We start from the raw sequence: 18,517 nt of genomic DNA, 5'->3' as shown, positions 1-18,517 counted from the left end.
ATTTTGTCTTTCTTCCATTTGCGAATAATCGCACCAACTGTTGTCACCTTCTCACCAAGCTGCTTGGCAATGGTCTTGTAGCCCATTCCAGCCTTGTGTAGGTCTACAATCTTGTCCCTGACATCCTGGGACAGCTCTTTGGTCTTGACCATGGTGGAGAGTTTGGAATCTGATTGAGTGCTTCTGTGGACAGGTGTCTTTTATACAGCTAACGAGCTGAGATTAGGAGCACACTCTTAAAGAGAGTGCTCCTAATCTCAGCTTGTTACCTGTATAAAAGACACCTGGGAGCCGGAAATCTTTCTGATTGATAGGGGGTCAAATACTTATTTCCCTCATTAAAATGCAAATCAATTTATAACATTTTTGACATGCGTTTTTCTGGCTTTTTGTTGTTGTTATTGTCTCTCACTGCTCAAATAAACCTACCATTAAAATTATAGACTGATCATTTCTTTGTCAGTGGGCAAACGTACAAAATCAAATACTTTTTTTCCCTCACTGTAGTAGTGAATACGTGGGCGTGGAATTGGATAAATACGCGAAATTGCAATGTTCAGCTCCACAGAGCTAAACCACCCAAAGTCAATAGAACGCTTCACTTATAACGCAGTCCGTACAAAGAAATATCTCCCATGTACAGCATTTTAACGGAATGTCAGGACAAGTGTTGTTAGCAATCGACCATTGCTGCATAACACATAAGAGGGATGTTGGGAACACCACCCCGTGGCCACCGTTGTCTTCCCAGCGCTGCTGATGTATACACACACACCAGGTACTAAAAATAAGGCCGAGTTTATCTATGAGGAGCCGGTTCAAAGTTGCATAAACCATCACGCAAACTCCGGTCATCCCTACTGCAGCTTTTGGCTATCCATCGAACAAGGACGGTCACCCCATCGCGCGCTCTTAAGACGCGCGTCTGCGGCCGTCTGGAACGCTCTTCTCCCGTTATTAGGAAGCCACTGGAGCCCTTTTAAATCTAGATTGAAAACTCATTTATTTCTAGATTTTATGTTTCGTTTGTTGTCCCCCCCCCACCCCGCACCTCCGATTAACACGGTTGGCGACGTACGATGCGAAAGAAGTTCAACATGCACACATTCCGTTGCGAGCCGCGAACAGGCACAGCACTTATTTCGCTGGGCTCGTAAACGCAATGCGGAACCCAAACTGCACCACCGCTCCCATGCACGCGCGGAGACGCGGCTTGATCTGCACGTGCCGAGCTTTATAAAGCATAACCCGCAGGGGGCATTCCGCCGCCGTTGGACGTAACACACATGTGCAACAGAGCTCCGTGCAGTGGTACAGTATGCCATCACCGGTATAAATGTCTGGCTTCTCTCAATCACTCATGCAGCAACTGGGGGGTGGGGGGCTTTAGACCGTGTAACCTGAATTATTTTTAACCAATCATTACCCCCCTCCCCTCTCCGACTTTGTATGCGTGCACGGTTAAAATATGCTGAGCGCGAGTGAAACTCGACTGCACTGACGCGATGTTGTGTTTACAGACACTGTCAATCTGAAAGTACCGCCATGTCATAACGTATTGGACAGGCAAAGGTTGCGTTGAGTACAACTGTGGGAAGTCAGCATAACAAATATGGCAATTGATAGCATGGATTAAAATGTAGTTACTGTAACTTCCTTCCGAATAGCTTAGCTATACTCACGAAGAGTGTAAAAACATATACTTCCATTATATATTAAACATATTTAGGACAGTGAATGAGTTATACGTTGACATAAACCTGGCATATTCTACGCAATTATAACCAGGGTGCTACTGTAAAATCACACGTAAATTACGACACCACACCAGTGACTGCCGATGTTGGAAAGTGGCAAGTTACTTAACTACATTTGTATGCGAAAATCCTTATTATTCATCCTACTTATTACTGTAAACAGCGAGTGATCTTCCAATGCAGAAACTGGCCGTGTCCATCGGAATTGTGGAATTTAATCACCGAAATATAAACGAGTAGCCCCCCCCCCTTCTCGACGATACAAGAAAACACAGACTTTTGCAGAATTACGCATCTAGTCAAAGTCACTATTGATTATATCTCAATGTCAAACCTTTGTACACATTTTACATGGTACAGACGAAAAAGAACTGTATTTTGAGCCTGACAAACGCTGTATTGCATAAAGGACAGGGAGTGCACGTTTGTTATATAAACATTTCCAAGGCCGACCCTTCAAATAAATCTACTGTGAGCGACAGTGCCCTGTGGGCCAGGAAGGTTCAAGTGGCACGCAACACCTCTCTCTCCATTAAAGGGACACCTTGGCTGGCGAAACCTTAGTCAAGCCAGGTAATCAATTGAGGCGTAGCGAGATTTTAGCAAGGATATCGTCGGGGTGTTTGCATCTCTTCTCTTTACACAAGAGTGCCATGGGAACTGTATTGTTCCCAGAGTAAACAGGACCTAGGGTTTATAAGGTGGGGATTTTAAGTTTTTTGGCATGGTAGCTATAGCACAATGCCTTGGCAATGAAAGAAGCTGCGTTCTTGTAGACAGTCTCTTGATTAATTTGGAGAGGGGCTTCTTTTGGGGCTGGTTGCCAACCTACACAGACCAGGCTGAACCATGTTTGCTTGGAGATCTGAAGACATTACACATTAAGGCTCAGAAAAGTGCAGACCAAATTTAAGCAGCAAAATCCGTTACTTGATGTTGCTGTTAAAATCAGCCGGTCAGTTTATTTCACGTAAGACTCACTGACCTAAGCTACTTTTTTTTAATGGTAACCTGGCCAAAACAGCTGATACATGAAGGAATATCGAATAGGGATGTAAAGATTAATCCTCCCCACAGTACTTTGAGTCACTTTGATGAGGTTGCAATTTGATTTAATTTATATTCTGACTAATTTTTTTGCATCTAGTTTGAATTGTTTCAAACCAATTTGAGCAGTTTCGCTCACCCATTTTTCTAAATGTCACATTAGCGTAGAAATTTCACGAAGTACATATAATATGCACAATTCGATACAAGTATCGTGAATGTAAATGTACATTTCAATCAATAAATTGATGCCTTATGAAGTATATATTCATGTTTGAGATTAGACATGCAACTGAAAAGGGGCAATCGATAAAAAAAATCGGAAACTAAAGCGCAACAACCGTCAAATGTTATTAGGTTCATCCACTTTGAAGACAATCTATTGCATTCATTCAAGGCAGGACTAACATAAAACATTCCAAAAGTTAGCTAATGAACAGTAAGAAATATACTTTATTGACATAATCCTAAAAATGGGATTCAAAGAAACAGAAATAATGGAATATATACAGATGGTCCACTGCAGTGGAATAATTCACACATCACTTATTATTAAAAACTAAACCTGTACGATACAAAGCATATGGGTCAGTACCCAGAAAGAGTTACAATGCCTTTAGAACAAGCTACCACATGTTTAAGGTTTACCGGAAGGTTAAACAGAGCTGTAAAACAATTCTTTGTCTTGCTGCCACAACTTAACACATCGATAGCAGACGCCGTTTTTGAGGTGCTAATCAGAAAGCCCTTGGGTTGCAGAGCAACATAGCAATCCGTGCACTCTTCCCCTCGGCTGAGCCTCTGAGGTCTGGGATGTTTAGAATTCCTTCTTCAGATCTGAAAGAGTGACACACACGGGTGAGAGAGCGCAGGGTCATTGGGTTGTCCGACCCTATCGCTAACACCAGCCTGCACGCGCTCACCTGTCAAAATGACATATCAAGTGAATTTCAATCCCCCCCCCCTCCTGTCACTTGCGCCCATACGTATTTGTTTTAAACAAAAAAAACCTCGCACCTGTGCAGCCAAATATACCTATATTGCAGCTGTGCAGACGTGGGGATTCACTTTGCGGTGAGCACAACTGCATAGTGGACAATGCAACAAAACTCTACAGGCTGGTATGTTTTGTCTAATTGAAAACATTTGGCTAAACTCATCCAAATTGCTGGATAAAACCATATTTTGCAACATTTGGAAAATTACATTTGGATGGCATAGCGCTATGTGCAAACAATTTTGAAGGTCAGGGCTATACAAAAACACAGATACATAACGCTTTGGTCAAGCAGCATGTTGTGGCGTTTCCCGCTGGAGAGGCGTCGTGCAGTTTCTATTTTGATCGTGTGTCCCCACTTTCGGTTGGCTTTACCGCTTTTCTTGAGCAGCTCTCCCTTCCAAGAAGCCTCCAGCTTGTCCACAAATCGCTCAAACACGCGCACGCTCGCCGCCATGCTCGTTCGCTTGTAGTCTGAGTCACATCGAGCATCGGGAACAATGAGCAGAGGGGACTGAGACGAAGCCCTGCAGGCCCTGACTCAGCATGACGCCCTGTTGGCGTTGTGTGCATGTGGCACACTTGTGGCGCTGGAGTAATGTTTATCTTACATTTTTAACGTTTTAATTTAGATAAGACTAGTAGAAAGATTAAATGTTTAAAATGTGTTAAAATATCATGAACTAGGCGTGTAAAGATGTAGGTATGTGCATAAAATCATGCGCGCAATAATTATTTGAATGTATGCAAATATGTTAATGTCATAATTAGGCTAAATATTTAAGCAAAGATAGAAAAACAAGACAGAAAAATTAGACGAAAAATTTTACATTCTTGGATAGAATTGTGACCCCAAATTCCTGACAATTGATCAAATCGCAGGGGAGATTAGTCATTACACATCTGGCGCTAATCCTTACCAACCTTGGCGTTAGTGACAATGCATGTTAAGTCAATCGATGAGAAATTATCTATTTAAGTATTTAAAGAATGTATGAGATCCAATTTAGAGGGTTATACAGTTTGTTGCCAGCTGCCCTGTGCCACGCATCGTGGTGCTGTGCGCAAGGGGAGGAGATGGGCCACGTGTCATGGTGCTGTGTTACAGTGAGGACATGGGCCATGTGTCATGGTGCTGTGTGTACAGTGAGGACATGGGTCATGTGTCATGGTGCTGTGTGTACAGTGAGGACATGGGCCATGTGTCATGGTGCTGTGTGTACAGTGAGGACATGGGCCATGTGTCATGGTGCTGTGTGTACAGTGAGGACATGGGCCACGTGTCATGGTGCTGTGTGTACAGTGAGGACATGGGCCACGTGTCATGGTGCTGTGTGTACAGTGAGGACATGGGCCATGTGTCATGGTGCTGTGTGTACAGTGAGGACATGGGCCATGTGTCATGGTGCTGTGTGTACAGTGAGGACATGGGTCATGTGTCATGGTGCTGTGTGCACAGGGGACGGAGTGGACAGTGCAGGAGGTCCTACCCCTGCGCCGCTTGGCTGCCAGCTCCCCCGTGCCGCCATCCTTGGCCCTCTCTACATCCAGCTTGCTCTGCCCTGGGGAGGTCACCGGCTCCACTGCTCGGTCGAGCTCCCGGCAAATCTGGCTAAAAGAAAAGAAAAAACATCCCCCATATATTTTACTGCAGCACTCATGTATTACAGTAATGATTCTTTATTTATTCTGGAACACCTCACTGAGTATTAGAATGTTTGAAAAATAGTTTTTAAATCAAAATCAGAAAGGGTTTTAAATGGGAGAACACTTCGAGGATTAAATTCAGAATGGTATACAGGTCAGCAACACATTTACTCTTCTGCCAGATACTGGTCAACTTAACTAAGCAGCCTGCGAGTTGTGCGCACATAAGTCTCTTAGTGATCCACCAACCCCACCTCCAAAGCACTGGATAACGGATGGGCCCCACTGTTATCGTCATTGGCATCACGTGTCCAGAAATTCTGCACACGGCTTCTCTTCCGGTTCAACAAGGGACTTGACTGTACACGCGTACGCACCCAAGTGACTACACGGTCATTCCCCCGCCGCTCCACTCACCTAATGGTGGGCACCGTGAAGGGGTCGAACTCATCCACCCTGGCTACGTCGATGGGCACGCAAACCCGGCCTGGCAGCATAAGCACAGAAGATCCGTCAGTAAAAGGTGACGGCCAGAGAAACACTAAGTATCACAGTAGGCATAGAAATATTCATCCCCCTTGTCATTTAATAAGGCATCACAATTTGGGGACACGATTCGATTCAAGAATCGATTTTTTTCCGGCACATTTGTCCGTTATTTGCACTGCATGTACTGTCTCATTTGTAAGGTTTTTTTGTGAAGTATTTTTTGCTGTTTTATTTTAGCCAAAATAAAAAACAATTCCCTGAATATATATTTTAAAATATTAAACTGCATGAATCGTAGGCATAAAAGTGGATTTAAAGATAAACGACTGCATGCTGAGGGACCATCCCACTTTGTTTACAAGTACTCAGCGGACAGTCACACACATTCCTTTTGAATACAGATAGGACCCATGCACTGAACACCCTGGCTCATTTTTGTTCTATTCACAACGAGCAAGGGACGTGAAATTTCCTAAATCTTTGTTTCAGTTGTTTTTAAACATCTTATACTGGAGTTGTAATATTACAAGCAGTACCCTTACACTATTCCTGTTCAAAGCTTGTATCTTACGTCCTCCATTGACCACAACACTTAACAATACTTAGCATCGCCAAATAAGAAAGTGGCATCAAGAGGACAACAATGTTCCAAAGACAGGCCTAACGATTCGCCACCCTTGCAATTTCACGTTTTGTCATGGTTCGAGGGTAAAGATTAAATTACAGATTAAATGTTTTTATAGCCTGACTAGTGCCTCTAAGGGTTTCATGAATCAATTACATACAAACAAATCAGAAAACATTTATACTTTTACAAGCCCAATTTCCTACACGTATCCCGAGTGTAATAAATTAGAATCGAACAATCGACGCATCGTCACGTGCCTAGTTTTAGCATCACCAAAACCATGCACAGCCTTGCCTTGTGAACGGCTCTCTCCGAATGCAGAGAAGCAGTGGTCTCCTTACAAAAGACTGCATGCAGCCGTTTCTGCATTGTTATGATCAGCTGACACGCAACCTGGCTGCAAATGCCTCACTCTAGTCAGCTGAACGGTGCCCATGCGCAGTTGGAGACCTGGCTGCAGTGCACTTTGAAGCGTCCAAAAGACACGAGCTATGCTTAGTGCAGCTCACCGGTCTTGGGGTGGATGCTGAAAGGGCTCTTGAGCAGATGGTTGATGCCTTTGCTGACGTTGACATCAAGGCGGGGGTAGCAAAATTGTAGCATCACCTCCGACACGTAGTGCCTTGCCGTTATGTTGCCCCCACCCTGCACCATGACACATATGCCACCCTGTGACTGCGATGCAGGCCAGCTTCACATCTTTACTCAACATTGGTGGGCTTTACAAAAAGAAGAAAAGTGCGCACAGAATCATGGAGAGAAGCATTCTAGGAATAACACTGAGACACAGACAGAAAAACACATGGATCAGAGAACAAATGCGGGTTAGAGACATCCTGTTGAATTAAAGAGAGCACGTGGGATTGGGCAGGATACATCACGGTTAGAAGGTAGTGATTGGCTGGTGGGCAAGACTGGTGATGAATTGGTAGCCAAAGGAGGAAGTTTCCCAAGCGGATGACCATCCCAAAGATGGGTCAATGAATTTAGATCACAAGTAGATTAAACACCCGTTGTGGCATTGCAAGACCATGAGGGATGGCGACAATGTGGGGCGGCATCTATTCAGCAGTGGAGTAGCTACATTTATTATTTCTATTGACTTTCGCATCACATTTTATACCAAGTGTATTACTCGATTCACTCATAAGCATATACATTTTATGCATTTCACAAACGACTTTAACTAATGTAGATCATTAGGTTGACCCGGTGTATAAGTAAAATCGGTCAATCGCTGGGCCATCATTTTTTTGGGTCCAATATATGAAAAAAAACATTGTATTTTTTAAGCATAGAATCAAATACCTTTATACCAATATTCTATGGGTCTTTCAGTAAAGCCACGTAGATAGAAAAATAATAAAAAAATATCACGACGTTTCAATCGCAACACAAGCAATCGTCTTCAGGTGAGTGAAGAGTTCAGTCTTTTAGCCCTTCTAGAATACGATACAAATTAACATGAGTCAATGTCACAATTGTGCATATATATTATAGATATCATTCCACTCCTACAGGCAGAAACTAAACAGACATTCAGATGAAGCATGGGAATTTTACACCACTCATGTTTATTAACATTCGTGTTATTTGAGCACTACTTTTTTGCCACTCAATTTTGACAGACAAATAAACAATTTTGATGAATGCTTCAATATATATGTCTTATCAGCCTTTGTTAATTGGAATAAGAATCAGAATGCCACTATTTATGTACTAGTTCTGCTAGCACATATGCAATCCATTAGGAGGGTAAAATGAAATAATATTGTCTTGTTCAACTCACTTTACTGAATTTCTGTTTTATGACCTCCCAGCGTATGACCGAGTTTGGCTGGATGAGCAGATCTTTCCTCAGCTCTTCCCGTATACGTGCACTGTCGTCAGTCAAGGCTTAATCTCAAGTAAAGATCAAACATCACAGGTTATGGTATATCTTTTTTAAAAGCCAGTACCATTGCAGCAAAGTAAACTATGAGCTGGTAAAAAATTACAAAGTTGTGCAACAGTAAACCTGGCTCATACGAAGTTATGCAATCCACATTCATCCCCAATGTTGGAAAGAAATTAAGACAGATGGTAAAGTGCTCAAAGCGTTTCCCAATGATGAGCATCAGAAAATAATGTGTCAAGGTTCACCACTGCAATCAAAGTTCATCAAAACAAAGTCTAATCACTCACTGTCAAACAGAAGATAATGACTTGGGCTGAACTGTTGAGGTTAATGCTACTCAGCCTCCAAGTAACACTAGTACAGTGAACAGTCAACCGACATTAACACGATCTTAATATTTGGCATGTAAGCTTCAACCTCCCGCTTCTGTGATTCAAACATCACAACTCTATTCAAACATTTATTATATTATCGACTCGTTTGAACAGTTTCATGTTTTGTTCTCCATTACCCTAATCACAGTATAACATTAATACATAGTTGTCAGCAGACAGCAGCAAAGCAAAATCCAATACTGTACTGTACTATGTTCAAACATTTATGCTTCGTGCTTTCACCAACTCACGCTCACCACTGCGGTGAGGCATGGTTAATTAACTTCCATGACCTGTATGTGAGGAGGCCCTCATCCAGCAATGCATGGACAAAAGGACCGCACATGTACTTTAACACATAATTTGCATAAACCATCGAATGATCGACTTTAAAAGCACTATATGATGTGTATTGCGGGGATAAGAATCTATTTTAATCATCAAAATTATTAGTCGCTATATGCCAAATCGAGTCGTCATTAGATGGGTGGTTGAATATGCACATCAAATCTCAAATTTGTAATCGTATTACTTAGTTTTGACCATCTTTACATTTTAGGGAGATGGACTTTTATTGATTTAGGCGCAATGGCTTCGTAAAAGGTTTTGCATCAGGATCGGGGGTCCCAACTCAAACAAGTTAGCGACCACTTGCGCTCGGATTCGGTTGCCCATCGGACGCATGCCAAGTGGTCAGTGCGGCCACAGCGTCGAAGAGAATGTGCAGGCAGCTGGCCCCACGCTGCGGTGATCCGTGTGCGGACACATTTGTTCCACCAAGTCAGAATGCCAATGACAGAGTTGAGTCAGACAGTTGTTGCGCTATATTTTTAGTGTAAAAGCATTTCTCACACACACACACACAACACGACAAATTATCAAGATCACCAGTTCAGCCCAACAGACGCATAATAGGGCACATGCTGTCAGTGAGCGCCTGCAGAGAAGAGAATGGCACACAAGAAGACACCGGACCTATCACTGTGCACACCTGGGCCTCCTTTGCCACTTCACAAGCTGAAGTTCACAATGTACCCCAGGTACTCATTTAGGATTGAGTTAACAATGCACTAGTCTTCCACACACACACACAGAAAAGCCATTTTCTCAGCTGTTGGGGAAAGGGCTGTAAGCGAGCAGCTATTCAGGTTGGAGCGGCAAACGGCTGGCTAGTGGGGGACAGCACAACCCCACAGATTTGTCCCCCCAGTGCTGATATTTTTACACACTGCGCCAGGACCAGTTCACATGTTCTCAAATTGATGTTAGCTACAGCCAGGAATCAAACTCAGTTCGCTGGGGTTGCAGCACAATGCACTGACCGTTACACCACACACGGGCACAGAGACAGGCACCCGACTATGTACTCGCATTTCACTGCACACCCCCCCCCACCCCCCTTGCAAAAAAATAAACTGAAGTTTTCTGCCTCACGTGCTCAACACGATAACACGGAACGCTGTGTATGAAAGGATATTGTCTGGCAGCAACGCCAACACTTTCTCCCAAGCCTTCTCCGTACCCAGGATGTCCTGCTTTGTAAGGGCGTATTCTTCAAAGTACCTCTCCACCACTTGAACTGCAGCGCTGGTCAATACGATAAAATAAAGTGACAAAATTAGTCTGAAATGTACACACATGAATCACTGCCATTAACATATTTATCACTTACACATTGGCATTTACGTGCATATGTATCAAATATATTAAGATCTCACTTGTTAGAGAGATTAACTGCCGTAGGCTATCGCCTGGCTCCAATAAAGGATGTGAATGATCGCTAAAGAAGACACTGGTCGTTTGAGCACCCTGTAATTATGGTGTAGCAATCTAGAGGAACTCGACAATCCAGCTCCTGCGATCTCAAGAATGTAAAACACCACATGCAGGTGACATTTAATGTTACACCAACATAGTTTTCATAGTTTACTTCAAAATGTGTATTAAATAATGATTAACTGATACTGAGGGCAGTACAATGACAGCATAATTCAGCAGTAAAAAATAAACCTGTCAGCCCAAATGACTGACAGTCAAACTTGAATAATATAAATTTCTAAAATTAGAATACAGTGGATCTGACGGCCATACAAGGAATGCATAACACGTCGGCATGCAACAGCAAACGGAATGACGCAGTTACTGAAACTTTAAAGTATAATTTGCAAACTTGTAAAATGAACGTTCCTACTAAGGGTGGAAAATATATTGAACTCGTTCAAAGATTTGATGAACTGTCTCAATTCATGATTGCGGCTCAATAAAATAATGATATTTATACATTATGAAATTAATTGTTACGCTCAGGATTCGATGCATCGTTTCACCCATATGCCTCAAGACTGTTGAAAATTTTACACGTTCAAAAGAAATAACTTTTAACGTGGGTATTTACTATTCTTTTCAAGAGTGAGATATGATGATAAAGCAGTACCTAATGGATGGGTGTAAACTGTTATTCTCCCCGAGGTTCACTTTCTTGATCATCCCTTCTCCACCCTGGCAGAATAGACGTTTTAGGTGCAGATGGTTATTGAACCAATATGCATAGTCGTCACGCATAAAACACGTTAAAAAAGTTAAACCATTTTTATCTAGTTTATTACAGATTTCTGAGAATCAATGGTAAAACTAAATCTACAATAAGAGATAAAGAAAAAACTACACGATAGAGGAAGACTGCACGTAACACATAAATCATTAGTACAATCTTGGTCATTTATATGACCAACTTTAATATTTACTATGCATACAATCTCAGCACAATTCATCTGCTATAGCCACTGTCTTTAAGTCATGTGAATAAATAGTTACGTCCGTGTCCGAGATTGTGTGTGTGTACATGCACATTCACATTTCCAGGCGCTATTGATTCACAAATCTTCACAACCGTAACTGCTACAACAAAGGATATTAAAAAACCTGTAAGGTATCATGTGGGGAGCCCCCCTCCTGTACTTTCAATCGGTGCTAATTTTACTTCTATTTGTGGCCCCTTCACAACCCTGGTTGTGACCCGGTTTGGGAAACCCTGCTGTTATGTTTATCCAGTTGGATGTAATAATTCTGCAGGCGAGCATACCCTATCCAAGCAATGCAGTTGACTCCAGAACCATTTTTAAACACGCACATAAAACACAGCCAGGTGCGTGCAAGCATGCACCTTCACGCGCATCCAACCTTATCACCGCCACTATCACTACCGCACCTACACGTAAACGGAAAGAGAGAGGTGTGCGAGAGATACGGTTCCACATCCGTCACTAACCTTGACAAGGGTGAGGTACTCGGCGATAGCAGAGCGCGCTGGCTGTGAGAGTTTGCGCGCTGCAATGTCGCAGACCCAGCAGTGAACGCCGCGCCGGCCAGAATACACCCAGAGCCGGTGGTCAAACCCAAAGTCCTCTGTGCACGGCAATGCAAGGGAGATGGGGTAGGAAAGTGAGTTAAGAGAGCAAAATAAGAAAGATAAAACAATATAAGAGATAAAACAATACAAAGATAACTACAATATTTTTAAACGTAAGAAGAATCTTGAATCCAATCACAAACCCCAATTATGACGAAACCATTAAGGGTGATTCGTTAAGATGTCAATAAAGCAGACAGCAATAGCAGTAACTATTGTATTTTTTACATTTGCATATGTGCCAAGTGTTGACGTGTACAGTCTGTGTTGGAGGAATGCAAAGCACTTTCGTGCCCTTTACCTGACAGTGCTCTGTCGATTACTTTAATAGCAATTGTCATCAGCGGCCAACAATTTGGACAGATGTCTGCAGAACTGGTAAAACACAAAAGACAGCACATCCATTATATTACACATAAATAGCACCAGTGAATTCCTTTTAAAAACACAAATACACCAATCATGAACTTAACCGACAGCCCAAAATGAGATCACGTATGTCTCTACTTGCTGAAAAGTTGCTGAAAATATCGACCCTTCAATAAATTGGTTAAAACTACCACACTTTCAAAAATGCAGGCAACTTCCTTAAAGTAGCTAAAATTACCCCATTGTAACTATAAAAACTACACCACTTATTGTTAAGGGCGGAATGCTTCATCAATTCATTAATTAAAATCAAATATTAATCTGACATTACATGAATCAAATCGTACACGTAAGAGCTAATGTTTTTAGATTTGTGTATATAGTATGCTATAGCTTCATGTCACCCCTGCATACCGCAAGAGGCAATATCACTCACTATAAAATCTATTATTTATTCGAATCACGACTCCGAATCACAACAATTAATCGAATCGCCGAGGGGGGTGATTTCTAGCCCCATTTATTCTAAGGAGTCAGTTGTTCATAAGATTGATATTTTATCACTGTGCTGAAATGCTTTTATTTATCCGTGTGAAATGTATATCCGTAATGTTTACTGTTTTGTTTGTTCTTGTACAAGCATTTATATTTATTTAAATGTGAGAAAATAAATATTCACACTAGTTTCGAGGGGCGTCTTGTCTGGATATACATTCAGTCTCGCGTCTTTGTGGTATTTTTAGCAGCTGCACAGCGAGGATATGTTTTGAAAAAAATCCCAGTTTAATCCCTAATATGATGTAGGCAATCTTGTCATGACAGAGAAAAACCATGTGGAAAGTGTGACAGAGCAGTGCAACCACCCCAAGTTGGAAGACAGTCGGCAGATGCAGATATCACAGAACTACTTATGAAATCTCAAGTGACCTATTATCCAAACTATCGAGTAATGTTCATTGCATGAATCAAACCGATATCTTTTATTCTCAATGGTGGAATTTAAACGAATTTATCGAAAAACCAAACCTGTTTTTTCTGCAGTCATTAGTGATTGCGCCAAGACCATCGATTCACTACATCGGTGGTTGAAACCCAGACTTTAATACAGGATCTCAACAGTACCAGCTCAGCACTTTGACCCTTGATCCATCTGGCCACCTCTCACTCATGTAATTTAGTGGCTGCAGGATATCAGTGTATAGAGGGGTTCACCTGCAGCAGGAGCGCACGTCATCATAGTCCGTCATGTCGATATCAAACACCAGCTCCTTCTCCAGTGCCTGGAACGAGCCCATCTTCACAGAGTTGTGCTGGTTGGGCTGGAAATAAATACACACATTTGGAACATAACACGCAATTGTTACCAAGAGGGTATGCATTCTAACAGTCGGAAAGCTGAAATTTAAAACAAATATAGTTGAAATATAGTTGAGTTTAAGTTCGTACTTTTTAAAGATACACAAACTAAAGTTTCCTGTAGAATTTTATTCTAAAACCGAAAGAAACCAAAGCCACAACTGGAAATGAAATATGAGAATGACAGCAGATGTCCACAGGGGTCATGAATTCAGTTTTTTGTACCTTCAATACGGTTAAGATTCTAGTGATATTGAGATCTTGTATATTTTTTATTGACAGTTGAAAGAATTGTGCTTTTATGGGCATTAAAGCAATATTTTGGGAAAAGTGATCTGACAAACTACACCTATGATTAGGACGGTTGGCTACGTACTGTGCGAAAGAAGATTAACATATTTATATATTATGCTGAAAAACCATTCATTCAACATTCATCCATTAAAATGTACTGGTACATTCACAACAGATGCATGGAATTATTCACATTTAAAAATGTTACTCATATGTAACTGTTACCTTCATGAAGAGAATACAAATGAGATGAAAATGATGTATTCTTAAATTTAATTGTGGCCTCAAAGAGTATTTATCCATTTAATTTATGGGAAAATGGTTGCATGCCTGGGTCACATAGAAATAAATAAAAAAATTCCTATTGCATCTCATTTTTACATCTTGTGTGCACATACTTGTTTTTTGTGTCATGTGTACAATTGCGTTCTCAAATTTATCATGAATGTGTATCATTTGCATATTGTATAATCTACATGAATGTATTGTGGGCGAAGGAATATTTAATCGATGCCTGCTATAAACCCTGGCTCAAGCGCGTGGCCACCTTGTGCGAGAAGACCGCGCCGATGTCGATCTTGTACGGGACGCACTTCTGGATCTCCTTCTCCATGTCAGCCTGATTCTGGAAGGACTGGTAGCGCACGTAGATGTCATCCTTCAGCGTGAAGCTGAACTCTCGGTTCACAAAGTAGTTTTTCTCCACTGCGAACAGACACAACACACATTAAGGCCTTGAAACAGAACATAATTCGTGTATTGTTGAGATTGTTGAATATATTTTAAGTCAGTACCAGTCTGCCTTATGGACGGGACAATTCTTTTTCAAACGACAATCGTTGGAAAATTAGTTAGGTATTTTACGGGGGTCCTGAAGACTCGTTAGACCACCCCCCTACCGTATACTTTGTAAAAAGTGCAAAACTGGTCCGCCAGGTGGCACCACCGCTCATTGCTATGAACATGGTGAAATCACGTGGTCATGGTAATACGGTTTAATGACATACTGTAACTCAAAAGGTCCGTAGGTCGTACACAGCTTATTATTGGCACGGTATGTTCTTGTTTCATTCTGGTCAAAATGAGCCCATGATCAGCTAAGTACACGACCGAAACGACTGAAGTGCTATTCATAATAAAGGTTTTTGGGTTAGATCGCGTTTATTTATAAATGTGTCGTAACCCTCCACCACCCGACACGGCCAATCAGCAAAGAAAAGTGTCACGTTGACAAAAGACAAATAATTCACTACTTCAGCCCACCGGTGTGTTGAAGAGTTAATCCACATTTACAGTTTGAGTACGACGTATAGAGCAACCGGGAGCAAGCGAGGGCTTTACCATTCTGGCGAATTGCCCGATGATGCTGGAAGTATTTACCAGCGAAACGTCGTACTCAAACTGTAAATGTGGATTAACTCTTCAACACACCGGTGGGCTGAAGTAGTGAATTATTTGTCTTTTGTCAACGTGACACTTTTCTTTGCTGATTGGCCGTGTCGGGTGGTGGAGGGTTACGACACATTTATAAATAAACGCGATCTAACCCAAAAACCTTTATTATGAATAATATTGGTCGCGAAAGCCTACGTGTTAAACTGAAGTGCTATTCTTTGGATCTTTCGGTAAAGTCACGTAGATAGAAAAAAAGAAAAGTACATGAAAATAAAAAAGTGCTGTACAGTACTGTGCTATTCTGACCGACAAGACATACGGAGAAATGAAGTTTATTGTATAATGAAGAACGCCATTTGAAAAGTCACCCACTATTAATCCGAGTGTTTCATAAATCTTCAAAGCTCTCGTTGACATTTTATATAATCAAAATAACCATTAAAGCTGACATTAAAAGTTATATTCATATTCTTTGGGTCTTTCGGTAAAGCCTCGTAGATAGAAAAAATATATTTTTTTCTATCACGAAAGCTTTAAGTCAAGAATGAAAAGTTATGTTTTGAAAGCACAATGAAACTGCACTGTTGCAGCAAAAATACGGACACTTTGTACATCCACCCGTGCACGTCCTGTACATTGTTCCACAACATTTCGTGTTATCTGTTCCCGTGCTTTGTCTTTAAAAAATATATTGGCTTCATAAGCCTCAAATGTTTGTCTTCAAAAGAACGTATGCATTCTCACGATTGTGATAACGTGAACATGACAAGAGCTCGAACCCCCATTTGAAGCAAACCTAACAGAACGTGGATTTATATTACGGGTGGTAGCACGATTTTGTAAACTATGGCAAGAGTGGACTTGGTGACGCGCACCCTGGGTAGATGTTTCGTGTCTTTCCCCCGCACCTCCGATTAGCACGGTTCGAAAGATGTTCAACATACAGAAACATTCAATGATGTTGCGTCCTATCCACTCTGTGCTTCAGCAACCAACTACCTCTACGCTAGTGTCTTTCATTGCAAAACCCGCGAGTCATTGGCGGCCCCAAGTGGCCTTTAGTGCAGCTCCCGACATAGCACAAATGTGAAAATACCGCCCCGTGACGGCCCTCATCACACTGATGTCTTATCGTCGTATCTCTCTACAGCTCAGTGTCTCCCTATCTCTTCTCCGCGTGTATATCTTTTAGTCTCTACATCGATGTCTACACCTGTGCCTCTCCACCTCCTACTTTATCCACCAACACACAAGACTACCCTTCTCCGTTTAACACGTAGGCTTTCGCGACCAACATTAACCCATAATAAAGATATTTTTTGGGTTAGATCGCGTAAATATACAAATGTGCCGTTAACCCGCGACACATGTATATTTACGCGAACCAACTCAAACTCATTCAACCCTCTGCCCCCTCGCCCCCATGGTGCCCTCGGAGCTTCGCGGGGTCCCCGGCAAGTGGAGGCGGAGGGGGGGAGATCTCCTACCCCCGCCGTAGTTGAGCCAGCGGTAGTAGGGGCCGTAGGGGAAGAGGCGGCGGTAGTAGACAGCGAGGAGATCGGGCAGCTCTGACGAGTCGTAGGCCTCAGCGATCATCATGACGGCTCAACTCTCGCCCAAGTTGGGGAGGAGGAGACTGCGTCGCGGAGAATTTTGGCGGGAGAAAAATAAAATAAAAAAGCGCGCGAGGAAAGTGACGCCACGTGCGGGGACGTCACTTCCGCTTCCGGGCGAGAGAGGGACGGGAGGCGGCGGGTGGGGGGAGGAGGGGGAAAAGGGGGCGGGGGATGGAGGGGGGCGGGGGAAGAAGGGGGCGGGGGAAGAAAGGGGGCGTGTTCTGAGCTCTTTCGGTAAAGTCACGTTGAAGGGAAACAATAAAATAATAATATATATATAACAATAAAAAATTCTCACGACGTTTCGACCATAACACAAACGGTCGTCATCAGGTGTGTCGGTTTGCATAAATGTATTTATTTTTAAACGGTGATTCAACCGCATTAATTGATCAATCTAAACAGTTTTCGTTGAAACCTTCTGCTGCCAGGCCACCAAGATTATACGGCTTACCAAAATACATAAAGTAGATACACCCCTTCGTCCCATCGTCTCTACTATCAACTCCCCCACCTATAAACAGGCTCGTTTTTTGTCTGAAATCCTGCGTCCTTTCACTGGAAAAACCACCTCTGCGGTACAAAATTCTACTCACCTGGTATCGACAATCAGGGGTACTTCCCTGTCCCCAGACGACCTGCTTGTCAGTTTTGATGTAGTTTCCTTATTCACCAAGGTTCCTGTACCTGACACCATGCAATCATTGAAGACTTGGTTCATCAAGGACTAAACACTGAGGTACCCCCCTTGGTGAGACACTGTTTAACCAATACATACTTCACTTGGAATGGAACTTTCTACAAACAAACTGAGGGCACCCCAATGGGCTCCCCCCTATCTCCGGTTATAGCTAACATTTTCATGGAGAAATTTGAGACAGACGCCATCCAGACTGCCACTCTGCGCCCAACCTTATGGAAGAGGTACGTGGATGACACTTTTGTCATCTGGCCACATGGCCGGCCTGCTCTAGATCAATTCTTCGACCACATCAATTCCATACACCCAGCCATCAGATTTACCATGGAAGTCGAAAAAGTTGGCAAGCTACCTTTTTTGGATGTCCTAATTAAAAGAGACCTGATGGTTCAATGAGCCACTCTGTCTACAGGAAAGCTACCCATACGGATGCTTATCTGAAACCGGATTCCCACCACCATCCATCACAGATGAATTCTCTCATCAAGACTCTGTATCATAGAGCCCAATGCATATCCGACCAGGAACACATAGGCAGTGAA

General features: G+C 42.4%; 1 protein-coding gene across 2 annotated transcripts; it reads right to left on the bottom strand.

Moving 5' to 3' along the window:
• Nucleotides 1-3,239: 3,239 nt before the first annotated feature.
• On the bottom strand, nt 3,240-17,365 carry PRIM1 (DNA primase subunit 1). 2 transcript variants are annotated; one of them, XM_032945825.2, is made up of 13 exons: nt 17,147-17,365; nt 14,812-14,969; nt 13,827-13,933; nt 12,547-12,620; nt 12,105-12,241; nt 11,271-11,335; nt 10,314-10,423; nt 8,355-8,434; nt 7,075-7,210; nt 5,866-5,935; nt 5,292-5,413; nt 4,177-4,275; nt 3,240-3,641 (listed from the first exon to the last, which is right to left on the bottom strand). In XM_032945825.2, the coding sequence occupies exons 1-13, from the start codon at nt 17,256-17,258 to the stop codon at nt 3,622-3,624; spliced, it is 1,290 nt and encodes a 429-aa protein (XP_032801716.2). In that variant the 5' UTR covers nt 17,259-17,365; the 3' UTR covers nt 3,240-3,621. The 2 variants fall into 2 exon arrangements, with proteins under 2 accessions (XP_032801716.2, XP_032801715.2); XM_032945824.2 differs by having other exon boundaries at nt 8,355-8,440; nt 17,147-17,362.
• Between the last annotated feature and the right edge of the window lie 1,152 nt (nt 17,366-18,517).

This window comes from Petromyzon marinus, chromosome 4 (genome assembly GCF_048934315.1).
Source record: "Petromyzon marinus isolate PM22_M1 ecotype Great Lakes invasive population chromosome 4, UKy_Petmar_22M1.pri1.0, whole genome shotgun sequence".
NCBI lineage: Eukaryota > Metazoa > Chordata > Hyperoartia > Petromyzontiformes > Petromyzontidae > Petromyzon > Petromyzon marinus.
This window is presented reverse-complemented; position numbering and strand designations above follow the sequence as displayed.

Excerpts from the sequence above, each read along its gene's own strand:
- PRIM1 (XM_032945824.2), bottom strand. The coding sequence starts at position 17,258 with ATGATGATCGCTGAGGCCTACGACTCGTCAGAGCTGCCCGATCTCCTC. Across the intron at positions 11,336-12,104 it reads AGTACCTCACCCTTGTCAAG|GGTGGAGAAGGGATGATCAA; the intron begins GTTAGTGACGGA and ends CTATTCTGCCAG. Across the intron at positions 5,414-5,865 it reads TTCACGGTGCCCACCATTAG|CCAGATTTGCCGGGAGCTCG; the intron begins GTGAGTGGAGCG and ends CTTTTCTTTTAG.